Here is a 23,279-nt window from a genome sequence, read left to right as displayed (position 1 = left end):
TTCTCGTGTTATTGTGTAGTACTCCTCCTTTCTTTTCTTCTTACCCTTATGTAATTATTTTACCGGGAACAAGGGACCAATGATCTCGCGGTTTGGTCCCTCCCCCCCCCCCCCCCTCCTATAAACCAACCAACCAACCAATCAACCAATCATAGATGCTTTTTGGTCATTGGTTATCACTCATTCACTGGATGTGACCCTATCAAGTTAATATTTTGCTATCTATGGAATTAAGAATAGTCTTTTCCCCACATAATTTCCTGTATTCTATCATTTCTGATGTGATGTGTTCTAGTCTGGAGATTCAAAAACTTCATCACCAAAAATCCATTTGAAGACTTACACTCCTACATCTGAATCTTCTCGATGATCTTGTTCCACTATAATGTATTCCATCTATTTAGTGTTTATTGTCAGGCCCTATATTAAGTATCCTTCATGTAGTTTCCTGGATATGCAACAAGAGTCATCCTTGTCTATCACAATCTTTGGTGAAGAACAAATTATACAGTATTTATTGTTCTCATTTCATGGCAGCTCCTCTTCAAATTTTGCAAAACTTTTTATAAGCATACTATACATAATGAAGTGAAATTAAACTTCATTTAAGTTAATTTCACTGCCCTTTACCTCTTTTACATCACTGGGTAGGTGGTCAAAGATTTTGTGACTGAATATGTCACTCTTATGCCACATTTAGTCTAAGTGATAGTGTAAATCCTTTCTCCTTCTCATACTAAATTTGTGAATAGTATTGTTATTTTCAAACTGTGATTGACAACTGACAACAAACCTTACATTGGAACACACATACTATAGGGCTGTTTAAAGAGCTATCAGCAAGAGGTTCTAGAGTGGACACCACATATTACCCTTATTACTTTTTCTGTAATGACAGGTTACCCCAGAATATGATTACATAATTCATTAGTGAATGAAAATAGGAAAAAAATAAGTCAGATTTTCGACATTTTCATCTCCAGAATGTAGTACTGTCCTTAATACAAAAGTTACACAGCTAAGGCCAAGCGTAATCCTTCATTTATTGTGTCAGCTAACACAGTAATAAATTGTGTTGTCCTATGGCCAAGTTAGCAGCAGTAATATAAAATAAACAGCGAGCTAGGTGAGAAATATTTTACAATCTGTGCAAGGAAATGATCCAGATAATGAGCTAGCAGCACAATCCCACAGTGAGGCAGTTGTCTACAAGATAATTAGTAGTTGAATAGGCAGTTGTCTCACATTTGATGCAACTGTGCTAAACAGCTTTGCATGCGTCAGTACTATGGGGTAACACTTGTACACAGTGAAAGAATGATATAATGAAAGTTCATTTTATTGTTGTGTAAGCAGACCATGCTGTAGCTCATATAATGTAAATTTATTTTATCATTGTTTAACTGAATGAAGATTAAACTGTGATTTTGCCCATATATGTTTACCATGGTAACATAAAGACAGCTGTTCCTTACTTTTGTACAAAATACACCGTGCGCCTCTCATGTCATGAGAAATGGTGTGCCTGCCAGAGAGTTAAGACCTGTAACCTGTGGCTACCAGTTCGTCTTCTTGTCAATATAAACATCTAAGAATTAAAATATTCTATTTGATGCTTTGCTTAACCCTTGTGCATTATTTCGAATCCAATGGTCAGGATTTTTGCTCTAGAGAATTGCATGTATTGTGTTTTATCTAAATTCAATGATAGTCCAGGTGCAGAGAACTAGTTACTAATTTTCAATCTTCTTCTTTTTCTTGTGTCTTTGTTCCACATCTATGCAGATTGTCATGGTTATTGATTTGGCATGATTAATTTAAGAAGTGGCCGTATGTCCTTCCTGTTGTCACACTGTTACCTCCCACCCTCCCCCCTCCAGGATGAAATATATATATACATGTACCCCAAAAGTCTGCGTGTAGGGTTATTCATGTGAAAGCAGGCAAAGGCGTTTGTGAATTGTGTAACTGAGGCAGGTCTATGGTATCACCCAGTATTCACCTAGTGGCATGTGAGGAATTGCCTAAAAACCACATCCAGGCTGGCCAGCACACTGACACATCCACTGGGGAGATTCCATCCAGGGCCAGCCCAGAAGGATATTTTAACATGTGCCACTGTCCATGCAGCTTAGTCATTAACTTGCAAGTGTTTAAGTTACTACATTAGGCTTTACTACATGCTTGCATCATCAACAAAGACTCCGAGAACTATTTTTGTTTCTTGGCTATATATGAAGAGCGAAAATGGAAAATTTTCTAATTGCCAAATGTCACGTTTGCCTGAACAATTAACAGTCAATGTGTATCTGTACATACCTGATTTGCATCCAAAAAATTGAGAAGGTATTGCAGTATCACAGAATTAAGCTGCTCACTGCAAAAATAATAAGCCAAATTAGAAAATAAATACTTTATTAAGAACAATCTAAGTGTCATATTACATTTTTATTGTTGATTACATCAGTTGTTGGGTGTATCTCCCTCCCTCCCTCCCTCCCTCCCTCCCTCCCTCCCTCCCTCCCTCCCTCCCTCCCTCCCTCCCTCCCTCCTCCTTCCTCCCCCTCCCCCCTTGTTCTCTCACCCTCCCTCCTCGTCACTTGCCTTTATTCTTCTTCTTTCCCCCCTCTCCCTCCAACCACTAATGTAAACAACAAAAACTCATATGACCTGAAAAGGAGAGACCGATTGTTGGGGATTGCACTGGACAATGTCTGAAAATTGGAGAGCTTAAAGGTTGATGACAGGGTAGTATGCAAGACAGAGATTGCTACTAAAACATCATGCACAAGTTAATAAAAGTGAAAAGCTTAGTGCATTGTACGTAACAGAGGCAAGAGGGAGGATGGCGAAAAATAGACAAATCAGAAAATGAAAGATGCAGGAAATTAAAATGGAGTGAAGAAAGGAGTAGTTACTGTGAATAAATGCTGAGATGGAAGGCGTTAACGTAAATTAAAGCCAAATGGGTGGCGAGAACCAAGGACATTTTGTAGTGGTAGTTCCCACCTTCCAAGTTCTGAGAAACTGGTGTCTAGGGGAAGAATCCAGCATTTATTCACACTAACTACTACTTTATTCTCTCCGTTTTAGTTTCCTACATCTTTCATTTTCTGACTTGTATGTTTTCCACTAGCCCCTCTCTCACGTGTATTACATACAGTTCACTTAGCGTTTCACTCTTATTAACTCGTGTACGATGTTTCAGTAGTGATTTCTGTCTTGTGTATTACACTGTCTTCCACCTTTAAGCTCTCATGTTTTCAAATCTCTTCCAGTGCAGTCCCCAACAATCAGTCTCTCCTTCTCATCCTGTCCAGTAAATCTCCTCTGACACGCAGTTCTGGGTGACTTTTCTCAACTGTACCCCTTTCCCTAAACCTCTCCAATCCTTTTCCTTCACCCCTCTCCCTTTCACTCCAATGCTTCTGCCAAAAGAAGGAGCCACTGGCTCCGAAAGCTTGTAAAAGTTAAATCTTTTTATGTGTGTGTTCCCCTGCCACCACTTGGTGAGTAGATTTTTTACCTATCCGTTCTATTCTTTTGCATATGTGTAATGAAATGATATCACAGTAATCTATTTAGAAATGGTAAACCTGCAGTCTAATGAATATGACATGAAAAGTGAAAATTCGCCCCATTCTGACACAAATTCGTAATTTGTCACTACATATTCAGTACAAAAGATATGTCCAGCTAGCTACATCATGTGTTCTGTCACTGTTTCAGAAGGTGATTTTGTGCATTATCTCTGCAGCACCCTGTCATTTGTGACCTGGTCTTGGAGAGACAGGCCAAGGATTCTCCTAATGCAACATGTTTAGAAAAGAGTAATTTGTTTAGTTATGTTCAGTGTAGATATCCAGATTTTGCAGCCTTATAAAAATCAGTAATCTTGTTAAGTTTGTAATTGATCGGTGACAGCCTTAGTATCATCATGAGGCAGTATTATGCTGCTACTTTAATTGCAGGGCTTCCTTTACAGCATATCCACGAGACAAGGTACTGGCTGATCACACATATAATGACACAGTTTTCAGGAGCATGTTATTTTCAGTATTTTTGCACAAATGAATCTATTTCATTATTTTAACTGCCAGAACTTCATTGTGGGCTCAGGGATTACTACTATGTCATTGACAATGTTGCTCCTCTAGCCATAATTTCAGTGGAACTTCACTTTTATGTTCACTGATGTTATGCTTTTTGCCATTCTATGCTATAAATTTGTAGCCCCTGTGAGAAACCCAAAAAGATCAATGCTAAAAATTCTCCAATTTTACATTTCTTCCTAATAATGTTTACCTCGATTCTAAGTTCTTACTTGACGTCTTGCTTGACTTCATCCTGTTTTCTTCCTACTGACATTTGATATGACAACAAGTTATAAACAATGTAGGAAACAATAAATTGCAAGCAGTAATCTGGAGGGAAAGGGGAAAGGGAAAGGATAGGAGTGTATGGGTGGGAAGAGAGATGAATGCTGTCTGGTGGAGTGTGCAGGTGCTGTACAGGAGGGTGTGGGACAGGGAGGTGGGGAAAAAAAGGAGAGGAGTAAGGAAAGATGGGCAGATGCATTGGCAGAGAGCTGAAAATAAACAGAGAGGGAGATGAGAATGGAAGGGATATGATAGAAATTAGGGGGTGGAAACTGTTAGGTGGAGGGTGCAGGGACAGTATTTTACCATTGGTTGAGGCCAGGATAATTATGAGAGTGGAAAATATGTCATAAGGATAACTCCCATCTGCACAGTTCAGAAAAGCTGGTGATGGAGAGAATCCAGGTGGCTCAAGCAGTTCTGGCTTGAGATGCTGGTGTGTGTGTGTGTGTGTGTGTGTGTGTGTGTGTGTGTGTGTGTGGGTTGCAGCAGTAATGGAAAAACAAGACAGTTGACAGGAAGTGTTCTGGACTGAGCTAATACATGATGAAGTGGCCCAGCCAACACCTTTTCTTGTGTCACTTATAACTCAGTCTCATCCTTTTGTATTTCCGATGTACTGTATTCAGCAACAATATCAGTCATCAAACTTTTAAATTCAAACACTGAGTCTTGAAGAATATGCTCTGTCATAACCGAGGAAACAGCGCTCATTTCCGGCTAGTGAACTCTTATTGTCTAATGACTTGTTAAGTCACCAATAGCCTGTGCAGCCACCGCAACACTCTAACATGTGTAAAATTAATCTCACCCACTGGATGTGTGGTGAGGGGGAGTGGCCGTTCAACAATGGGAGTGCAGGTAGGGGTGAAAGCATTTTGTGAAGTGCTGAAAATATACTGTTCATGAAGATGATGTGCTAGACAGAGATGTCGCATGGAAATAGGAGAAAGGTTTTGCGACAGTACATTTCAACGACTTTCGCGTTCAAGTCTGACATGATTTTGTTGCAACAACTACTACACTTCCTACTTATATACTTTGCACCAAAAATTGGCAGCATTGATAGAGGGAATAGAGCAAAACTGTAGCACCTGAGCTTTCGTACATATTTACATTTTACTGTGCACCACAGATTGGCAGCAGTGATAGCGGGCATGAAGTGAAACTGTAGCACCTGAGCTTTCTTACAAATTTACATTTTACACAGTGTACAGAAATTCATTGAGCCAACCTCTAATAAGGTTGTAACGTCAGTTTGGGAAGTGAACTCATTTTTTCGCACCTCTGTTTCTCTCTTCAAGACTAAAATAACACTTTAACGGTGGTGAGCATATGAAGTACAGCTTGTAAGAAAAGCAGTAAATAATAACAGCAATTGCAACAAAGTTTATCTTTAATCAGATGTCTGAATTTATGCTTATGGTTTAACCATTTAGCTGATGTGATGTTTTCAGTTTAATTCAATATGTTCATCAATTTTTGCCTTTTTCTGGGTGAGCACAAAGGATGATCTCTCAAAAATGTGTGGTTTGAACATTTGTGGTCATAGCATGTCTGAAAATAGCTTAATTACCTTGTACCCAAATACTAGTTTCAATTATTTGATTAGTTTTTACTTGCTGTTATACATCTGTGATTTTTTAAGAACTGATGAAATCAAATTACCACAAATTATTGTGTAACTATTGTATAGTACATTTAATTTCCCTCAATTAGACAGATTTTATAAAAGTGTTGGAGGGGATTGCAATATTTAATCACATACATTTTGCTCGTATTTTGTGGGGTTCTTAACACTTTCCTCAATTCTGCATTTCCTCAGTTTTACTTTTTTTAAGTCTGGACTACATGAAAACATAAAATAGGGGTTTCACAGTAAATATAAATTTTTCTGCACAAGCACCTATGCAAAGCAATATGGTGATGTATGTTTCTGACAGACAAAAACTATTTGCCATACCAATATTTGAACATCCACCCTTTCCTGGCAATGTTGTGTTTTTACTTTCTAGACATGCCTCACCACCCACGTCAGAGTTAACATCTGCTTCCATCTTGGACAGCTTTCAGGAAAACTGTGAACTTGGGTGCTATGTGTTGAATATAACTTTGTAGATTCAATAAATGAAGATACCTACAAACCTCTTCTATACCTCTCGTTTTGTCTCCGACTTTGGTGCTGCAGCTGATGATATGGAGGTTACAAACTCAGAAACAATCATCAGTTTTTGAAATGAAATCTTTTACTCTCAGTGGAGAATTCACTGTTCTTAAATAATTTTAGTACTTAAATTTACATATCAGAATGTGATTTAAACCATTATACTTGTCTTGTTGAGAGGATTTTTCCATATATAAGGCTGTTATCTAAATTATAGACATAGTTTGACAACCTTCCTTAACTTGTCTTGCCCAGTTTTCACTTTATGTGAAATACATATGTAGTTCACTAATCTCAGCTGCAATGATTTGACCCAATTTTGGAGTTAGATGTGCAATGCAATGTCAGATAGCTTAATGCTATAGAATCACTGCAGATGCCTCAACAGTGAGTCCTAAAGCACAGCTTAATTATGACTAGGTTATTTGTAGGTCAGTAATGTCTTATTTCCAATGTGGGGCTGCATTACAGCAATATTTGACCAGTGAATGTTTTTCATAGTGATATTGCAAGATTAAAAGTCCCTTTCAAGCAACAGATGTTATCGCTGTAATACCAGTATCAGTCTCTGTTTACTGAGGCACAAATTTATTTCTATTTGTCTCTACTGTTATTTCAAGCAAGCCACCTAAGAACTATGTGGCCAATGCAATTTGATCAAAATAAACATAATACTCCAGCTAAAACTGCTTAGTGATCTACATTTCCTTAGTTGAGTGGTAGGGTCCAGTCGCCATCCAATTGTGATTCTTCCTTGAGCACCACTTGCTTACTATGTTGCCTGTTTTGTAGGTTGCATGCAGCACCATGTGAAGTGTGCCTGGCTGCCCACTGGAACACTACCCCCACCACTACAATCTGTCAATCACAATGTAATTTTAATCAAGTATAGGTCAGATATATGTTGTTAAATACTAACTTTGTTAAGCAAGATCAGTCAGCTTTTCCTTATGATTCATAAGGTGATAAAGAATTATGGAAGTAGCAATCTCTGTTTAACTGACTGGCTATATGAAGGCTGTGTGTGTGTGTGTGTAGGCATTACACACACACACACACACACACACACACACACACACACACACACCCTCCCCCCCCCCCCCCCCCAAGGCCCAATTGCTTGCAAAGCTAAAACCACAATGAAAATCCAAGGATGCTTTGCGCAGATGTTTTTTACAGTGTCTCTAATAGGTTTGTCGATTGCGACGTATCCCACTTTTCAGTTCTGAGTATACAGTGAACACATAAAACTGCCTAGAACAAGTGTGAAGTGCATGCTGTCAGACACTTTATTCATGCTATGGGATTCTGCCTGACTGATGCAGCCCACATAACGTAACTGTCATGCATGACAGTGAAGTGTGGGATTAGTGCAACAACTTTGAAGTTGGACTTACAGATGTTCTTGACACAAACGGTCAGGAAAGGAAGCGGGTGTCAACTGATGATCTTGTTCAGCAAGTAGATCAGGCAGTTCGAGAAAATCGCCCAAGAAGAATGATTCAGAGCAAGCGAAGAGGAATGTTTTATCAGGCAATGTCCTCCTTCATGACAATGCTCAGCCGCAAACTGCAGTGATTTCGAAGGGAAGTGTTTGGTCACTTACCATATGTCTTGGACTTGGCTCACTTTGATTTTCATCTCTGTGATCATGAACCGCTAGCTATGAAGACAGCATTTTGGCACAGATGAGAAGCTGCAGACCAACACGAATAATTGACAGAAAGCAGGGATGATGAGCATTTTGTGAAGTTGCTACATTCCTAGGAGTGTCTAAGTAGGAGTTGTGCCTATGTAGATAATTAGTGGGAAGGTCAGGAATGTGGAAAAAGATCGGACCTTGAGAAAAAAAAAGAAAGAAAAAAGGTCTTTACATTGGGAGAAATGGAAGACAAAGGATCAAGTCCAGGTCCTTGTTTATACCTAAAGTCACCTAGATATCCACTCTTTCTCAGTGTCAACAGAATTGTGATTGTTTTTAAATTTCTAATCTATCCTTCCATATTGGCTTTTAAAATTATGACAACAAACAAACCTTCTGCTCATGTAAAGGGACACTTCCATACTTTAACCAACCACAAACTTAACTAGCCAGTTACTGTACATGTTGCATACACAAACACCAATGACTTCAGCAACTGTGTCAAGGCCTGTGCCATTTGCCATCCCCCTCGCTCCCACTCCCTCTCCTCCCTTCCCAGGAACAAGTCCTTTCAATAGCACAGTGGGGAACTATTACAGCTAAATTTCTTCCATTCTCTCAATGCCCTGGCCTAAGTCTCCATATATCTCAATTCTCAACTGTCTCCTTTCCCCATCTTGCCCTGACCCTTTTCTCACCTGTTATTCTCCACTCCATTCCTCCCCCATACCAGCATTATTCTCTGTTTGATGTGCATTTCCCTTTCTTCTTTCTTTCCCTCATGGCTCCAAAATTTGTTCCAAAATTGTTTAATTCAACCAGAAATAACGTCGCATAGACATCGCTCAAGAACTGCTGAGTGAAATCAGTACTGATCCAGAACATCTAAAGAAGCTCATAACAGGCGACAAAACATGGCTATACTGGTATGATGTGGGAAACTAGGCTTAGTCTTCTCAGAGGATCCTGCCAGAAGAGACAAGACTGAAAAAAATCACCTGTGAAGGTTTTCTCACTGTTTTCTGTGATTACAATGAGATGCTGCAACATGAGTTCCTGCCTTACAGTCATACAGTCAATGAGGTTTGCTACCTGGAAAGTATACACCATTTGCATGAAGCAATGTGAAAAAACCGACTGGAATTGTGGCAAAATCACTCATGGAAATTCCATCATGATAATGCTCATGCTCACACCTTAGTGCTTGTTTATGATTTTTTGGCAAATAAGCTAAACCGTTCTGTTGCCTCATCCACTGTATTTACCAGATATGTCCCCCTGTGACTTGTTTCTGTTCCTGAAGCAGAAGGGAACCATGAAAGGTCATCATTTTGCCACTGTTGAATTGGTTAAGGAGCTGGACACCATAACGAAAACTGAGTTCCAGAAGTACTTCCAGGATTGGTAAAAGTGCTGGCGCAAGTGTATTATATCTGAAGGAGATTACTTTGAAGGGGACAAAGTTGATTTTGTTGAATAAATCAAACTTCTTTAACAAAAATTCCCATTCCTTTTTGGTCGCATCTGATATATTATATTCAACAACTGTAAAAACTCACAGATAGCACATTGTTTGGATAAACTTTTAGTGTTGAAAGCACATTTTTATGTATGTGTCACATATAGTTATAGCTGCAAGAATAATTTTTATGATCACAGCAGCTTATTTAGGCAAAATGTATGAGAAACTACACTTTAATTACTGTGCATGATATAGAATTATAAGGCAGTTATGATCAATACATTTTGCTGTATGTAGGTAAATTGTACGTGCCCATGTTGGTGCCATTTGAAATGCTAATTTTGTAAACTTGTTCATATTGAAGCAGTATTTTGCAATTTTATGTATTGCGTTTGCTGCCTTAAAGGACGCTCTTATATCTATGTGACTAGATAACTAAAAGTAACATATTCTCCATAACTGCTACTTCATGATTAGCAGCTGTAGTTCCGTGTGGACTTTTGAGCTGAATTTGCAGTTGGAGCCCCACCCCACTGTGGCAGAAATTTTATTGCAACTGACATTAAATTTAGTTTCACAATTTTTAAGTTTGGTGGGTGAATTTTTACTGTTTTTAATTGGTAATTTATACACTCCTGGAAATGGAAAAAAGAACACATTGACACCGGTGTGTCAGACCCACCATACTTGCTCCGGAGACCGCGAGAGGGCTGTACAAGCAATGATCACACGCACGGCACAGCGGACACACCAGGAACCGCGGTGTTGGCCGTCGAATGGCGCTAGCTGCGCAGCATTTGTGCACCACTGCCGTCAGTGTCAGCCAGTTCACCATGGCATACGGAGCTCCATCGCAGTCTTTAACACTGGTAGCATGCCGCGACAGCGTGGACGTGAACCGTATGTGCAGTTGACGGACTTTGAGCGAGGGCGTATAGTGGGCATGCGGGAGGCCGGGTGGACGTACCGCCGAATTGCTCAACACGTGGGGCGTGAGGTCTCCACAGTACATCGATGTTTTCGCCAGTGGTCGGCGGAAGGTGCACGTGCCCGTCGACCTGGGACCGGACCGCAGCGACGCACGGATGCACGCCAAGACCGTAGGATCCTACGCAGTGCCGTAGGGGACCGCACCGCCACTTCCCAGCAAATTAGGCACACTGTTGCTCCTGGGGTATCGGCGAGGACCATTCGCAACCGTCTCCATGAAGCTGGGCTACGGTCCCGCACACCGTTAGGCAGTCTTCCACTCACGCCCCAACATCGTGCAGCCCGCCTCCAGTGGTGTCGCGACAGGCGTGAATGGAGGGATGAATGGAGACGTGTTGTCTTCAGCGATGAGAGTCGCTTCTGCCTTGGTGCCAATGATGGTCGTATGCGTGTTTGGCGACGTGAAGGTGACCGCCACAATCGGGACTGCATACGACCGAGGCACACAGGGCCAACACCCGGCATCATGGTGTGGGGAGCGATCTCCTACACTGGCCGTACACCTCTGGTGATCGTCGAGGGGACACTGAATAGTGCACGGTACATCCAAACCGTCATCGAACCCATCGTTCTACCATTCCTAGACCAGCAAGGGAACTTGCTGTTCCAACAGGACAATTCACGTCCGCATGTATCCCGTGCCACCCAACGTGCTCTAGAAGGTGTAAGTCAGCTACCCTGGCCAGCAAGATCTCCGGATCTGTCCCCCATTGAGCATGTTTGGGACTGGATGAAGCGTCGTCTCACGTGGTCTGCACGTCCAGCACGAACGCTGGTCCAACTGAGGCGCCAGATGGAAAGGGCATGGCAAGCCGTTCCACAGGACTACATCCAGCATCTCTACGATCATCTCCATGGGAGAATAGCAGCCTGCATTGGTGCGAAAGGTGGATATACACTGTACTAGTGCCGACATTGTGCATGCTCTGTTGCCTGTGTCTATGTGCCTGTGGTTCTGTCAGTGTGATCATGTGATGTATCTGACCCCAGGAATGTGTCAATAAAGTTTCCCCTTCCTGGGACAATGAATTCACGGTGTTCTTATTTCAATTTCCAGGAGTGTATGTAATACTTGCCAATTTTTGTGATTTGATTTGACAGGATCTTTTGATGACAGTAGCCAAACCACGTCATGGAATAACATAATAAATAAATAAAAATCAAATGATTGAAAGAATTCAATCCATTATTGACAAAATAATATAACTGGATAGATAAAAAATCTACTCACCAAGCATTGTGGCGGAACACACACATGAAAGAAGGCTATAATTAGGCAAGCTTTTGGAGACATTGGCTCTTTCTTCAGGCTGAAGGGGAAGGAAGAGAGGTGAAGGAAAAGGACTGGAGTGGTCGAGGAGAAGGAAGTAGATTTCGGGAAATTCACCCAGAACCGCAGGTCAGGGGAGACTTATCAGACAGGATGATAAAATCTTAGTTTTTCCTTCTCATCCTGTCTGATAAGTCTCCCTCGACCCATGGTTCTTGGTGAATTTACTGAAATCTACCCTTTTTCCTTGACCTTTCAAGTCCTTTTCCGTCACCCTTGTTCCTTCCCCTTCAGCTCTTCTGTCTGAAGGAGCCACTGTCTCTGAAAGCTTGATTGATTGTAACCTTTTTTGTTGTGTTCTGCCACCGCTTGGTAAGTAGATTTTTTATCTATCCAATTAAGTGATTGAGAGGGTGTTATTCACAAATGTTTGTAATAATTAAAGACTCATTCCATCCTTTTATTAATAATTTCTGAGTGGAACTTCTGTTCCTTCAAAATTGCCATAATGTTCAGTATGCTCTACAATCCTGTTTTTGTAAACAGAAATGACTGTGCACTTTTTAATACAGATTTTATCCGAGGAAATTTCATTTGGAGTGAGGAGTTTCTGAAAATCTTTTATTAGTAATAGACTGTAGAAATCATTCTTGGCTTCTTGCATAGCTATTGTTATGGAAGCATGAGTTACCATTAAATTGTTCTATCAGTTTTCTCTGCATTGTTGGGTATATTGTAAGTGTTACTCTTTCTGTTTTCACAGCAGTCTAAGTGGTTCTGTTAAACTGATGTATGTTTTTGCAGTCCATTATTAATTTATTTAGCACATGTTTAACCAGTATGTGATTTATCATATGTTTGAGTTTCAGCTTCATCTCTTCCCCCTGTTTACTGTAAATGAAGTAAATATTTTCAGTTTCGTCTGTAAAACCATGTCATTTCCTAGCTCTTGTTTGTTGATAATACCTATGCAGCAAATAGCTCCATGTGAGTGGAAAAGTACATAGTCATTTCTGTTTACAAACCAGCATCAGTTTTATAAACCACAGATGCTTTCCTAACATTCTTCATAAATTCTTCTGCTTAGGGGACAGTAATAACCCAATTTATAATAAACTAAAAACATAGAAGTAATTGTCATAGTAAATTGTAACACTATTATTTGGCATTCATGTTAGGAGCCAGTACCCAGCATCATGATACAGACATAAACATGTTATTTCCATACTCACCATCTGAAGATGAAACTGGAAAAGTTCAGAAATTAATTAATGGGAGAAAAAGAAGAACAAAATATTGGTTGCCATTTTCTATGTTTTATGGGAAAAATATCAAGTTGCACTGTGTTTTGGAATCCACATTAAACTATAGTTCGCCGTATAACTGGTGGTCAATTCATAGTTTGAAGGAAGGCAACAGTTCTAATAGGACCACACCTAAAAATCACTGTGGTGTTCAAACCAATTTTTGAGTTGGTGACACCTTTTCTTACTTACTCTGTAAAGTCCTAGTTTCTAAACATTCCTAGGGGATAAACTTAAACAGATAAATAATAGTTGTAATTGATTGTTAGTGTATTTTAGTAAAGCTGCCTGCAAAGGCTGCTTCTATCTGTTAATATATAATTTGACTCACTTCACATCCTTGAAGGGATGGGATTTTGAGGCACAGCTCATTTGTTAGAGCTCACAGCCTGTTCTAAGATTCTACAACAAATGGATGTCAAAGATATTGGATGTTAGTATTGTGAGTTACTTCTCCTACCCTTCTTGTAGATGGATGTGGCCTGTGCTTTCTTCCAACTTCTGGGCACAGCTTTTTTGTTTATCTCTATTAAGATATTTCAGTGTCAAGTTGCAGGTCTTAGTGATTCTTCAGTGAACTGCTGTGATATGCCTTATCTGAATTATGATTGTGTGCTTGTCTTCTGCCTTGATAGATATGAAATATAGGTCAGTTGCATTCTGTACAAACATACCAAAATTTGTATCTCAGAGAGTTGTTCATGAGACTCGATCTATAAATATATTTTATACACCCCATTATAGTTTAGCATACAGATATGTGCCAACTTTTACTTAATATTCTAATAACGAGTTTCATAAAAATTGTAGTATGTTTTTATTTGTTTTTCAAAAACTTGTTTCTTGTATTTTCAGGAGATCTATGTGAAAGGGCACAATGTCATAATGATACATGCCAGAATGGAGGAAAATGTATGGTTATCGCCAATGAAACTGCTTGCTACTGTCCTCCTGGGTATTCTGGATCCCAGTGCCAGTTAAAGGTAATTTCAATCATATTAAAAGTTCCTTTGCAGCTGCCAAAAACAGGAATCACTGGAGCAAGGCTAATGGACATGCAAATTTATAAATGCAGTTGAATCTACATCTACATACTCTGCTAGCTACCAAGTGGTGTGTGGCGGAGGGCACTATTCACACCAAAGTCATATTCCCCCCCTGCTCCACTCGCGGATCCCACGAGGGAAAAACAACTGTCTCAGTGCCTCAGTACAAGCTCTAATTTCCCTTGCCTTTGAATGTTGTTCATTGCGTGATTTGAAAGTCAGTGGTAATAAAGTATGCTCTGCATCCTCGGCGAAGATCCGATTTTGGAATTTAGTGAACAGCCCCTTCCGTTTAACTCATCGGCTAAATGGCCAAATGTACCAGTCACGAATCTTGCCACTCTTCTTTGGACCTTCTCAATCTCTTGAATCAGACCCAACTGGTAAGGGTCTCATACAGATGAACAATACTCTTAAGACTGGCCGAACTAAAGTATTGTAAGCAATTTTCTTTGTTAAAGGACTGCATCACTTCAGGATTCTACCAATAAACCGCAATCTAGAGTTTGCCTTGCCCGTTTCTTCTGTACTCTGATCATTCCATTTGAGATAATTTCAAATAGTCACACCCAGATACTTGACGGATGTTACTGCTTCCAAAGACTGGGAAGTTATTTTGTACTCTTACATTAACGGAGATTTTCGCTTTGTTATATGCAGTAGGTTACACTTACTAATACTGAGAGATAATGGCCAGTCATCACACCACGCATTTATTTTCTGCAAATCCTCATTGATTTGTTCACAACTTTCAGGTAATACTACTTCCCTGTAGACTACAGCATCATTGGCAAACAGTCTAATGCCGCTGTCAGTACCATCAATGAGATTGTTTATGTAAATCGTAAAAAGCAGTGGGCCTATTACGCTGCCTTGGGGCACACCTGATGTTATGCTTTTTTCTGTTGAAGTCTCCCCATTCAGGATGACATACTGTTCTCTGGCTGTTAGAAAACTTTCCATCCAACCGCATATGTCATCAGATAGACTGTAAGCGTGCACTTTTTGGCACAAGCAACAAGTCGAGGAATATGGCATCTACCTGGGAGCCGGTATCTCGAGCCTGTTGTATATCATGCACAAAGACTGCCAGCTGTGTCTTTCATGACCACTGTTTCCTAAAACTGTGCTGGTTTCTGCAGATGAGCTTCTCAGAGTCTAAAAAGGTCATTATGTCTGATTACAAAATACGAGGGTCACTCCAAAAGAAATGCACACTATTTTTGTAAAAATACAGTTTTCACTCTGCATGTGTGAAAGTTTTACAGTGTGTAGATACACCCTTCCCACTTCTTTTCAAACTTAGTTCAACCTGTTCCCGTGAGTGGTGCCGTCACAGCATGTCTTCAAGATGGCTGCTACACTTGACATTCGTCAGAAGCAACGTGCTGTCATAGAATCCCTGTGCTGTGAAAACGAGACAGTGGGAAACATCCGCAAGAGGTCGAAAAAGGTGTATGGACATGCTGCTATCTTTCACAGTACAGTTAGTCGGTGGGCAAGCAGGTTACGTGATGAAAGCGGGCACGGCAATATTGAGGATTGTCCTCGCAGTGGCAGGCCTTGTAGTGTACACACTCCAGACAATGTGCAGAGAGTTAACAAATTGCTGCCTGCTAACAGACACATCACGGGGAATGAATTGTCACACTACATTGGGATAGGGGAAGGAAGTGTTTACAGAATACTGTAAGTGTTGGCGTAAAAAAGGTTTGTGCCAGGTGGGATCCCAGGATGTTGACAGTGGCTCACAAAGAAACAAGAAAAACGGAATGCAGCGAACTTTTGGAACAGTACGAGAATGGTGGAGATTAATTCCTTGGAAGAATTGAGACAGGTAATGAAACATGGCTCCATCATTTTTCACCAGAGACGACGAGGCAATCAGTGGAGTGGCATCATGCAAATTCACCCATGGGGGGGAAAAAAAATTCAAAATCACACCTTCTGCTGGAAAAGTTATGGCTACAGTGTTTGTTTATTCCAAAGGACTCTTGCTTGTGGACATCATGCCAAGTGGAACCACCATAAATTCTGATGCATATGTGATGACACTGAAGAAACTTCAAGCTCAACTGAGTCATGTTCAACCACATCAGCAAAAGCAGGATGTTTTGCTGTTGCACGACAATGCACGGCCACATGTCAGTCAAAAAACCATGGAAGCGATCACAAAACTCGGATGGACAACACTGAAGCACCCGCCTTACAGTCCTGACCTGGCTCCATGTGACTATCATCTCTTTGGGAAACTGCAAGACTCTCTTCACAGGACAAGGTTTGAAGATGATGACTCCCTTGTGCACATTGCCAAACAGTGGCTCCAACAGGTTGGTCCAGAATTTTACCATGCAGGTATACAGGTGCTGGTTCCAAGATGGCGTAAGGCAGTTGAGAGGGATGGAAATTATGTGGAGAAATGAAAATATTGTTCCTAAAGGATGTATCTACACACTGTAAAACTTTCAAACAGGTAGAATAAAAGATGTATTTTTTAAAAAGTAGTGTATTGCATGATTCTACAACAAATCGATGTCAGTGAAATTGGCCAGTAATAATGTGCATTCGATTTTCTACCCTTTTTATAGATTATTATGACCTAGACCTCCTTCCAGTCACGTGGAATCTTGAAGTTATAACTTTTTTTTAAAAAAAACTGTGTGTTTGTGATAAAGAAAAATCAAAGGATATGTGTGCAGATAGGGCAAAATCTCTGCAAATCTTACTTTATGAGTAACGCAGAGTACAGAGAATGAATGGAATGTAACAAACCCAATTTGCAGACTACCTTAGTAATGTACTATATGTGATTAGTAAGTCAAAGGTGAGACCTTAATTGAAAGTGTTGTAAGGCTGCTTCTTCAACAATGCAGATTTTATCAAACACAAAGTATGTACAAATAAATTACAAAAGATAAAAGTTCCTCACTCTTCTGCAAACACACAAAACAAATTATTCCCAGAGATGAATATCTCTTGGTCGATACAGTACTTTAGAAGTTTGTTGAATGACTCGCACATTAGTGAAGCAGGACACTGTGTATGTTTGATTGGGAAGCACTCAAATTGAACCATCCTCATGGCATGTCCATATATCATAAGTACAACAGTCATTTGAACAATGTGCAAAAATAGTACTGTGTTAGGCAGACACAATATTGACAATATCAATGATTTAGAACAGTAATGTTCAAATCACAGTCATGGAGAAAACTATGTATCACAATGTCATCATCTACAGGTGCACTAAAGAGCATACTGTAGACATTAACTGGTTAACAAGTGAGACTGTGAAGGTCCACTGCAGCTTTTAAATCTTTCACAGGTGTTTTGCAAGTGACATGGGTAGCAGGTGTATCCATCCACACTGTGCCTAGTGAGCTTGCTTGATGTATGCCTATTAATATTGCTTGATTCATTGATGTGTCCAACTGGATTACAAACTCACTCCACCTTTGAATTGGCCTATAGGACCAAAAATGTCTTAGATTGTGCAAGGAAGGGCGAGGTGCGTATGGACTGTTGCAAATGCTGGGTTGCAGCTTTGGATGCTGGTGGTGGCAGAAGAGCTGCTCCTTAGTCCAGCATTGGAGAGACAGGAGGCAATGGCAGTTCACACTCACAGCTTGCTACTTGTTCTGGAGAGGGCTGTGGTTCTAATATCAGACCCAACACATGCTGGAGGGCCATCTGTGTCTCATCTGCGTCCAGGTCCACAAGTATGATGCATGATGGTTGGAGAACTGGGAATACCAGATGTCAACTGCCTGCGAAGTTCTCCTTTGACTGGACCCTTTATCTCTATTGTTGGTCTATGAGGTGGGCAAGACAGATTGCCCTTGCTGCTGTGGCAGATCCAGAAGTGGAGTTTGCACCAGATGGTGCAAACAGAATTGATTCTGATGCTGACAAAAAATGCCTTAAAGTGACCACCAGGACGAGCTACAGGCTTTGATGGAGCCACATATCCAGCCAGGTGTATGTTCAAGCTTGTTTCCCCAGATGGGGATATCTATTTTAAAAGGTGTGGCAGCTTCTTCCAGTCCAGAATGGTACTGGGTGATGAAGGGGACAAGTTGTTGGGGGTGGTGGGAGGAATATGGGTCTGAGGCAAAATGGCACAGGAGATCTGGTTACAGACTAGGTCTGGGGGATAGTGCCTGTCAGTGAAGGCCTTGGTGAGAGCCTCAGCATACTGAGCAAGGAAGCTTTTGTCACTGTACATACGCTGTCCCTTGATGGCCAGGCTATATGGAAGGGATTTTTTGATGTGAAAGGGATGACAGAAGTCACAATGTGTGCTGTTGGTGGCTGGTGGGTTTAATGTGGACAGAGGTGTGGATGAAGCCATCAGAGAGGAGGGGTTCATCATCTGGCATGCTGGGTTGAGGAGGACCATGTGAAGTGGATGGTGGAGAAGGTGTTGGTGTTGTTTAGGAATAAAGATATGGTGTCTCAGCCTTGAGTCCAGATCATGTAGGTATCATCAATGAACCTGAACCAGACTATGGGTTTGGTGTTTTGGGAGGGTGCCATGCAAGTGCCCATAGCTGTGCTGCAGGTTTGTTTATATACATACCCATCAAATTAGAAGTAGTGGTGGTTTACGATAAAGTTAGTAATGTGTATGAGGAATGAGGTAGTGGGTTTGGAGTCTGAAGGACACTGGGAAAGGTAGTGTTTAACAGCTTTAAGACATGGGCATGAGTGATGTATGTAAAGGGAGGTAGTGTCAAGAGTGACAAGTAGCAATCCAGGAGGTAAAGGAGTGGGGATGGTGGAGAGTTGGTGAAGGAAGTGGTTGGCATCTTTGATATGGAAGGCAATTGGATGGAGATGCTGGTCAATGAGGGCTGAAATTCTTTCAGTGGGGGCACAATAACCAGCCACAATGGGGTGTCCAGGAGTGTTGGGTTTGTTAATTTTGGGGAGCATGTAGAAGGTGGGTGTGCAGGGTGTCAGGGGAACATGTAGAAGGTAGGTGTGCAGGGTGTCATGGTAGGGGGGGGGGGGGGGGGAGATTGAATTCAAGAGAGAAGTTCTCAGAAGAGCCTAAGGCTTTAAGGTAAACTCCAAATCCTACATAAAGCCATAGGCCCTTCCCAGAACATCTCTCAAGCCCATAGTCTTACCACTATTGAACACAATCTTTCCCAGTGTCCTTCAGACACTACCTCTTTCCTCATATACATTACTAATGTTATCATAACCCACAACTATTTCTCATTTGAAGGGAAGGTATATAAAAAAAAGTCTATGGCACAGCCATTGGCACCCACCAACCTTTTTATGGACCATTTAGAGGAGACCTTCTTAGCATCCCAAAATACAAACTCCATAGTCTGGTCCAAGTTCATTGATGATATCTTTATGGTCTGGACTCAGGGCTGAGATACCCTATTTTCATCCCTTTGTAACCTCAACACGTTCTCTACCATCTCCTTCATGTGGTTCTTCTCAATCCAGTGTGCTAATGTCCTAGATGTTTACCTTCTCATCTCTGATGGCTTCATCCACACTTCTGTCCACATTAAAACCACCAATAGTACCTGCATTTTGACAGCTGTCATCCCATACACACCAAAATATCCCTCCCATATAGCTTGGCCACCTGGGGAAAGTGTATCTGCAGCGACAAAAACTCCCTGAGGGTCTCACCAAGACCTTCACAGATGGGCACTAACCCCCAGACCTAGTCTGCAAACAGATCTCCTGTGCAAATCAGTACAAAAAATGTGTTTAAATTTTATGTCAAGTATTTATACCTAAGTCTTTGAAATGAATTTATGTGATGCACATAGTTTTAGTCAAAGACAAAGGAAATGCCATATCCTCTCACACCTCCAATGTGCCCACCACCCCAAAGAACCAGCCACAAAGGATTATTACCCAGTACCACTTCAGACTTGGAACAGCTGAACCACATCCTTCGCCAGGGCTTTGATTACCTATCATCATGCTACAAAATGAGGGACATTCTACCCAAGATACTTCCCACCCCTCCTAAAGTGGTGTTCTGTTGTCATCTCAATCTCCACAACATCGTAGTCTATTCCTATGCCACTCCAAATCCCAACTCCTTGTCACGAGAATCATACCCCTGTGAAAGACCCAGGTGCAAAACCTGCTCAATCCACCCACATTACACTTACTATTTCAGTCCTGTCACAAGTTTATCCTACCCCATCAGGAGCCAGATCACCTGTGAAAGCAGCCATCTCATTTACCAGCTCTACTGCAGTCACTGCACAGCGTTTTATATTGGTATGACTACCAACCACTACCAACCAGCTGTCCACCAGGAGCAATGGCCACTGACAAACTGTGGCTAATAGCAAAATGGACCACCCTTTGGCTCAACATGCAGCTGAACATAACACACTTGAATTCAATGGCTGCTTCACTACCCAAGCCATCTAGATCCTTCCCTCCACCACCAGGTTTCCTGAAGTACGCAGACGGGAGTTACCCTTACAACACATTTCCACTCTCATAATTATCTCAACCTCAACCTATGGTAACATGCTGTCCCCACACTGTCCACCTAACAGTTTCCACCCCCTCTGTCCTATCACCTCCTTCCCATTCTCATCTCCCACGCTCTTTATTTGCTGCCCTACCAATGCCTCCGCCCATCTTTACCCACTCCTTTTTCGCTCCTTTTTCCCCCCATCTCTCTGATCCACAACCTCCAGATGTCGTGCCATTGGCAGTCTGGACACAGCACATTCCACCAGACAGTGTTCGTCTCTCTCCCCATCCATACACTACTATCCCTTCCTCCTCCAGATTGCTGCTTCTGTCCCACGTGATGTTGCATTCCAGCCCGAGATGCTGGAGTTGACAGTTGTGTATGCTTGAGGCGTTACTGCTTGTTTGTGTGTCTCTCTTTTACTGATGAAGGCAGTGGCTGAAAGCAATATGTGAGTGTCTTTTGATTCCACCTGTTGGGCAACTTGACATGTCTTCTTTGCAGTAAGTAGCAATCTATTTTTTCCTAAATTGTTCATATTCCTACTTGAAGTTTCCATTGTTTGTTTAAACAATATTCTGAATCATATGACAATTGGAGATTTACTGTTTTAACCTTTTTTGGGTTTTTTAGCGTATATGATGAATGAAAAGTTCTAGCACAAAAGGCTGATTCATCAAGACATATCTACATAACATGTTGACAAAATAGTGTGCATGTTTGCCTTGAAGACCCTGCCATTCATCTAAAAACTTTTCATCTAATTACTGTTTTCACAATCTTTGTGTCGTGGAGCAAAAGAAACCAGATTATATATATAATCAGTGAAAGTAGCTATCCGTCCTGCATGTGGTGCTCAGTATTTTGACTCTCATACACAGAGAAATAAGATTACTACAAAAAGATTATGTGTGATTAGTTGCATAGAAAGTATGTAAACTGACAACAGCCTTTAGAAAAATAGCAATAAAAAGTGGCAGTCTTCAGAAGAAAGGCAGAGAAAAAAGGTGAAGACTGAATTCATCTCTTACATATGTGCATCTATAACTGGACCAAAATCGTTGTCAGCCATAACAAAATATCAGGTGCTGTCTCAACGCAGCTAATGATTACCTTGGGGTTCAGAGTTGCAGTTGGTTGCACTCCTGAAAATGTGGGCTGAGTTATGATAGCAAGAAGAAACTGAGCACATCCTATTGCTATGTGTAGTACACGGGAAAATTAAGGGTCAGCTACTGAGAGAAAAGTGAGATGTAGCAAAATATTTGTTCACATGGGGCTATACTTTCAACTCCAGACAAACAGGAGAAAGGTCACTGACACAGGAAAATCAACTGGGGTTGGGGGGAATACAGGAAAATTCAAGAGAACACCGTGTATACCAATGAACTGACATGATCTGCTGCTTTGTGTACCAGTGGAACAGTGTTATGAGACCTTTTAATCCACAACATGCCACCAATTTATGACTTGACATCAGATGAACTAAATTAATGCAGCAGACAGGGACAATTTAAGTTTCAAGTCTGTGAGGGGTAATCATGAAGCTTTCATTATCACCTCAAAAAATAAAGTAACGTAATTAATTTAAGAAACTTCCTGGCAGATTAAAACTGTGTGCCGGACCAAGACTCGAACTCGGGACCTTTGCCGGTAAGTTTCATATCAGCACACACTCCGCTGTAGAGTGAAAATTTCATTCTAGAAACAACCCCCAGGCTATCGCTAAGCCATATCTCTGCAATATCCTTTCTTCCAGGAGTGCTAGTTCTGAAAGGTTCGCAGGAGAGCTTTTGTGAAGTTTGGAAGATAGGAGACAAGGTAATGACAGAATTAAAGCTGTGAGGACGGGGCGTGAGTCATGCTTGGGTAGCTCAGTTGGTAGAGCACTTGCCCAAGTTTGAGTCTCGGTCCGGCACACAGTTTTAATCTGCCAGGAAGTTTTATATCAGCACACATTCCACTGCAGAGTGAAAATTTCATTCTAGTAATTAATTTAAGTTTCAAGTCTGCGAGGGGTAGTCATGAATCTTTTAATTATCACCTCAAAAAAATAAAGTAACACAATTAATTTTTTGTTTGTTTCCAGATACTTGTCTGCTGTACTGGTACACAATGAAATCTCTATGCCACACAATTACACCACACTACTAGATGACAATAAAATGGCTCAGCTCATTGATAAAGTGGAGTATTGCATGGTAATTCATTTTTGGTACCAACAGAAACATTGCAGACGTGTCCAACCAATCCAGATGGCTGAAGAAGTCATCTCGATTAGCCTACAACTGCTACATTTCCATTCCTGCCAAGAACAAATTACCACACATTAGTTCACTTCATCAATGTGCTGTGCCATTTTATTGTTGCTCCTATAGTGGCTTACTGTAGTACTGGGGCATGGTATCTCAATGTGTACCAGGACTGCAGACATGTATCTGCAAATAATCAAAAATTTAAATATGTAACTTTATTTTTGGTGTCATAATTACAACTGTATCACTACACCTCATAACACTGCTGTCACTCAGTCATATTTCAGTCTTGGAA

General features: G+C 41.0%; 1 protein-coding gene across 1 annotated transcript in view; it reads left to right on the top strand.

The window, feature by feature from the left end:
* Positions 1-23,279, top strand: part of LOC126268115 (uncharacterized) — an 846,423-nt gene that overhangs the window by 821,830 nt on the left and 1,314 nt on the right. Inside the window, exon 13 of the mRNA XM_049973639.1 lies at positions 14,067-14,194. Coding sequence (XP_049829596.1) covers positions 14,067-14,194 — 128 coding nt within the window. The remainder of the gene's footprint in view (positions 1-14,066; positions 14,195-23,279) is intronic.

This window comes from Schistocerca gregaria, chromosome 4 (genome assembly GCF_023897955.1).
Source record: "Schistocerca gregaria isolate iqSchGreg1 chromosome 4, iqSchGreg1.2, whole genome shotgun sequence".
In the NCBI taxonomy this organism is placed as follows: Eukaryota; Metazoa; Arthropoda; class Insecta; order Orthoptera; family Acrididae; genus Schistocerca; species Schistocerca gregaria.
Note: the sequence above shows the minus strand (reverse complement) of the source record. Positions and strands in the feature narration are given on the sequence as shown.